General features: G+C 27.3%; 1 protein-coding gene across 1 annotated transcript in view; it reads right to left on the bottom strand.

Moving 5' to 3' along the window:
* The window catches only part of LOC107646874 (probable lipid phosphate phosphatase 4), an 11,258-nt gene that overhangs the window by 1,963 nt on the left and 2,853 nt on the right, over positions 1–6,442 (bottom strand). The window contains exon 8 of the mRNA XM_016351042.2: positions 5,389–5,393. Within this exon, the coding sequence (XP_016206528.2) occupies positions 5,389–5,393 (5 nt within the window). The remainder of the gene's footprint in view (positions 1–5,388; positions 5,394–6,442) is intronic.

Genomic DNA, 6,442 nt, shown 5'->3' with positions numbered 1-6,442 from the left:
TCTCTAAAAACACACTGTAAAATAATTTAATTCGATTTGTTTATAAAAATAATTTATTCAACTGAATTTCGATTCTTTTCTAATACATATTCAAAATTAAATATATACTACATCTCCGTTCTAAAAGCAAAATAGAACATCCATGCCATTGTGCAAGAATGCCTGCAGACATTGTTTTAAGAATATCCTCCTTATTGGAATATTTTTTCTCTGGTCCCTTTCGGTTTTGTGGAACAGATGAGTTATGTTATTGTTTTAAGAAAGGAAAACTGAGTTATTAGTTTACAGAAATTCCAAACATAAATTTAATTATATTAATTAAACAGTAATGGACATTTATATACGTTTTGCTTACAATGCAAGAGTTGTCAATCACCCATTATATTTCATTCCTTTGAAGGCCAGGGGTCAAATTTAACCTATCCTCACAATGTACTATGTGCATGTATGTGTATAATTTTATATATATTCATAATTTAATTTATGTATCTATTGTTTTTACTTTTATGGCTCACTGACTTGGAACTTGGAAGGTCGCTGTACGACACAAGATTTGTATACATGTACATGAGCTATAAGGTAGCGTTTGGTGGAGAGACAGAGATAGAAAGACTGAGACTGAGAGATAGCGACTAAGAGACAGGGATTGAAATAAATTTCAGTATTTTGTTTGGTGCAAAATGGGAGACAGAAATTGAAACAAGAATGAAACTCTAATTTAATTTGCACAAAGGGTAAAATTGGAATTAATTAATTGAAATGAAAGTATTTTGGGTATAAAATGTTATTAAAGTTTCAGTCTTCATCTCTAAAAATTTCAGTCCCCTGTGTTCCTACTTTTTGGAGGTACTGAAATACTGAAATTTTAGGTAGCGTTTGGTAGAGAGACAGAGATTGAAAGACTGATACTGAGAGACAGAGACTTAGAGACATGGATTGAAATAAATCTCAGTATTCTGTTTGGTGCAAAATGGGAGACAGGAATTGAAACAAGAATGAAACTCTAATTTAATTTGTACAAAGGGTAAAATTGGAATTAATTAATTGAAATGAAAGTATTTTAGGTATAAAATGTTATTAAAGTTTCAGTCTCTATCTCTAAAAATTTCAGTCCCCTGTGTCCCTACTATTTGGAGGTACTGAAATACTGAAATTTTAGAGACAGAGACAAAAATTTTAGTACCAGTCTCTGAACTAACAAACACGATACTGAATCTCAGTCTCTCAGTCTCTGTCTCAGTACCTCAAAACAAACGCTACCTTAGAGACAGAAACAGAAATTTTAATACCAGTCTCTGAACTAACAAATACGATACTGTGTCTCAATCTCTTAGTCTCTATCTTAGTACCTCAAAACAAACGCTACCTAAAATCTTTGGCCTATTATTATTAAGCAACAAAATCCAAAGAGAGTTAAAAGTTAGGGAATTAATGAAGTTTTGGACAATTTTTACTTGTAAAAAACATTAAGAGTTACAGTGTAGTTATACATTTAAGTATTTTTGGTAATTAAATTAGCTCAAACTCAACAAAAATCACTTTCATCACACCAGTGTGTACGCATGCGTGTTTCAATAACGTAAAACATATTCTTCTTCGTCTTCTTCTTCGCGTTCTTCTTTCTTCGTCTTCGCATTCTTTCTTCTTCTTCGTGTTCTTCCTTCTTCTTCTTTGTCTTTTTCCTTTTTCTTTGCGTGTTTTCTCTCAATCGTCATTCTTTTATTACTTATGTTGTTGTTGTTGTGTTTTTTCGTTTTCTCCTTTTAATTGAGATTCATTTGGATTCAGAAATGAATTCAATGTATTTTTGTTGATGATTGAGTCTTTTTGATTGCGTGTTCAAAATTGAACTAATTTCGATTCATTTGTGAATTAATTGAGGTTCACTTGATGCTGTTGATAAGTATTAACCAAATTTTGTATTCGTTAAGTAATTTCGGTTTATTTTTTAGTTTAATTGGGGTTCATTTGGATCCAAAAATAAATTATATGTGTTTTTGTTGATGATTGAGTCTTTTTATTTGCTTGTTGAAAACTGAACTAATTTCAGTTCATTTGTGTGTTAATTGAGGTTCACATGATACTGCTGATAAGTATTGACCAAATTTTTTATTCTTTAAGTAATTAATTTCAATTCATTTATTAGTTTATTTGAGATTCATTTAGATCCAGGAATGAATTCAATATGTTTGTGTTAATTGAGATTCACTTGATGCTGCTGATAAGTATTGACCAAATTTTTTAGCAAAGAAGAATGAAATTATTCATTATCACTTTATTCAATTGCATTAGATTCCACTCCATTCCATTCAATTAGTTCATATTTGAACAAGCAGTTAAAAAACTCAATTATCAATAAAAACACATCAAATTCATTTATAGATCCAAATGAACCTCGATTAAACTAAGAAATGAATCGAAATTACTTAAGAAATAAAAAATTTGGTCAATACTTATCAGCAGCATCAAGTGAACCTCAATTAGCACACAAATGAACCGAAATTAGTTCAAATTTGAACAAACTCAATCATTAACAAAAACACATCAAATTTATTTTTGGATCCAAATGAACCTCAATTAAATTAAGAAATGAACCAAAATTACTTAAGGAATAAAAAATTTGGTCAATACTTATCAGCAGCATCAAGTGAACCTCAATTAACACACAAATGAATTGAAATAAATTAAGAAATGAACCGAAATTATTTAATGATGACATTAGATAAAATAAGAACTAATAAAGATGTTTGCAAAATGTTGATATTATTGGTGATAATGATAATGAAAAAGAAAAAAAAAAAAAGAAGACATAATATTGAGGGAGAAAAAGAACTTGCATGCATGAATGAAGAAAGAGAAGGGAAAGGAGAAGGAGGCATGTGATTTGAAAAGTTATTATAACATCTTGGTTAGTCTTGATTAAGTATTTTATTTGAATGTAGAGCTTTATTGATAAGTTTATTAGTCACTAATAGAAAAAGTTGATCCGAAAATTCATTTATCTAATATAATGAAATTTTAGAGATTATTTAATAATTAAAATTTGTTAAAAAATAAAATATGTTTAGTTAGATTGTTTAAAAATTGATTTAGAATATTATTTTTTGTTAATCTTTAATTTCTAATCCGTATATTAGGTAACGTTTGTTTTTGGAGACAGGACACAAAGATATGGACAACGAATGTTTAAAATATTTGGAGGGGCAGAGACATTGACATGGAACACATTGTCTTCAGGACAATATTTTATAATTTTGTGTTAATTTTTTTACGAAAGATAATGATATGTAATTGAATAAAGTGATAATTAATAATTCTATTCTTCTTTGCTAAAAGATTTGGTCAATACTTATCAGCAGCATTAAGTGAACCTCAATTAACACACAAATGAACTAAAATTAGTTCAGATTTGAACAAACAGTCAAAAAGACTCAATTATCAACAAAAACACATCCAATTTATTTCTGGATCCAAATGAACCTCAATTAAATTAAGAAATGAACCAAAATTACTTAAGGAATAAAAAATTTGGTCAATACTTATCAGCAGCATCAAGTGAACCTCAATTAACACACAAATGAATTGAAATAAATTAAGAAATGAACCGAAATTATTTAATGATGACATTAGATAAAATAAGAACTAATAAAGATGTTTGCAAAATGTTGATATTATTGGTGATAATGATAATGAAAAAGAAAAAAAAAAAAAGAAGACATAATATTGAGGGAGAAAAAGAACTTGCATGCATGAATGAAGAAAGAGAAGGGAAAGGAGAAGGAGGCATGTGATTTGAAAAGTTATTATAACATCTTGGTTAGTCTTGATTAAGTATTTTATTTGAATGTAGAGCTTTATTGATAAGTTTATTAGTCACTAATAGAAAAAGTTGATCCGAAAATTCATTTATCTAATATAATGAAATTTTAGAGATTATTTAATAATTAAAATTTGTTAAAAAATAAAATATGTCTAGTTAGATTGTTTAAAAACTGATTTAGAATATTATTTTTTGTTAATCTTTAATTTCTAATCCGTATATTAGGTAACGTTTGTTTTTGGAGACAGGACACAAAGATATGGACAACGAATGTTTAAAACGTATTTGGAGGCAGAGACATTGACATGGAACACATTGTCTTCAGGACAATATTTTATAATTTTGTGTTAATTTTTTTACGAAAGATAATGATGGACACGGAATTTAAGAAGGTGGACACAGACTTTTTTATCAAAATTTTTTTCCCTTTCTATTCATAGATATTTTTTATTATTTCACTATTATCCCTACATTCTTTTTTTCAGATACTCTTTTTTTTGTAGAATTTGTTGCTTGATTGGATAATTAATTTATTTTTTTTATGGTTCATTATCTTCTCTATGGCATACTGTATTAATGAAAACTTAATTCACTCTTTTACTTTATGTTACTTTATTTATTCTTAATTTTGTTACTTTAATACAATTTTTATCTTATTGGTTCATAGACCAATTCCTCTCGTAATTTTCTGTACTCCTACTTACTCTTATGTTTTATTAAATTAATTTGTATTTGATGTAAAAAATTTGGAATTACATTGTTATTTTAGTTATTTCGCATAATATCTTAGTTCTATCTATATCTATCCAAACATAATATAAGACATTATATTAGTGTCTTGTCCATCTTATCCAAATACAATACACAACAAATAATTTTCAATATCTCCATTCTATTATCTCTGTCTTAGTGTCATGTCTTATACTATCTCAAAAAATAAACGCAGCCTTAATGTTGTATACCGCCATTAGGAATTAGTATTCTACAAAACACTACTAGAAACACAGTTGTTATTATCGGATTTAACATCGAATAACTCAAAACAAATCCACAATTTTTTTTTTCAAAATATTACTGTCAAATTCGGCGTTCCAACGATAAATTTGTCGTAAAAAGATGGCGCCAAACACAATTATTTGACTAAGTGTGTATTTGGATTCACGTTGGGTAAATTGGAGCTTGAATGGAAGTGATTTTGTAGAATTGATTTTGGTTAAAAATGAGTTTGTGCCAACATAATTTATGTTTGACAATTTTACTAAAATTGATTTTGTAATACTTCTTTTAGTATTTATTTTATATGATATTTTTTATAAAAATATATTTTAGTTTGTTATAATTTTTTTAATAAAAATTAATATTTATTTATTAAATTAAAAATAATATATAAAATAATATATTTTAGTATTTTTTTAAGTATTCTTAATAATCTTATTTTTATTATTATTTTAAGTTTTAATTTTTTATAAGTTATATTTTTATTATTATTTATAATTAATTTTTTATTTAATTTATCATTTTTAATAGAAACAATAATATATATTATAAAAAATTAAAATAGAAAATAGCACAAAAATTAGAATAATTATTTTAATATTCTCAGTATTTATTTAGAAAAAATTATGAAAAAACCAATAATAACTAGTAACAACTTAAACGTGCTTTTGAGTAAACGCAGAAGCTATAATATTTTGCTTCTAGTGAAGGAGCTTTTGGGATGCAGAATCACGTTGGCGTTCAGAGAAGAAAAGTTGCCAAACATCAAAAAACAGCATTCAAAGCACTGAAACGCACTTTTATCCTCTCCAACGTATTTCACAAACACACCCTAAGACTGATGGACAATAATTCCATAAAAATCAAAACGCATCATTTCACTGACAATCACTCTCTTTAGTCTTTATCATTGGATTTTTTCGGAAGTAAATTCCATGGTAATTTTTATTCTAAATTCAAAAATCAATCTCTCACTCCTCGCACTTCTGAACAACCAAACCTTCCTCCCCCTTCCCCTCTCTTCTCTCCATTACATCCTCCCTTCAGTCCCTTGTCCTCTCCATTGCTCACACATGGCAAGAATATAATTACAAATCTATAACTGATGATAGAGGAACCAATTAAAAACTTTTAAAATATAAGAACTTAATTACAAATTTGAAGAAATTATACATCTAACAAAGTAATTTAACCTATTTATTAAACTAACATTCTATGTCAAATTTCTTTTAATATAATAAAAGTTTTCAATAAGCTTATATATATTACAACATATTCCAAACTCAACAAGCATTTACAGATTTTATATTACCTATTGATAAAGCCATCGATTCATGTAGCTATGACTGCTAAATTGACATTGCATCTCATTATAAAACGATGGGTTAGTGTCACACAATCTCCATTTACTTCATTAAGTCAGCAATTACTTAGTTCTTGTTTCATTCTCCAAATCTTCAGAGTCATTATTCATCTCAATGGATATCTCAGTCATATAAAAATATGCATGAGGTGCCCAACCTACATACACAAATTGACCCCCAAAAAAAAGGGAAAAAAAGGAAACCAATTTGGTATTAGACAACATCAATTTAAGCAAATAAATAAATAAATAAATACTCACCA

Source organism: Arachis ipaensis, chromosome B01 (genome assembly GCF_000816755.2).
Source record: "Arachis ipaensis cultivar K30076 chromosome B01, Araip1.1, whole genome shotgun sequence".
NCBI classification, from domain to species: Eukaryota; Viridiplantae; Streptophyta; class Magnoliopsida; order Fabales; family Fabaceae; genus Arachis; species Arachis ipaensis.
The sequence above is the reverse complement of the archived record's forward strand: the minus strand, read 5'-3'. Positions and strand labels throughout refer to the sequence as shown.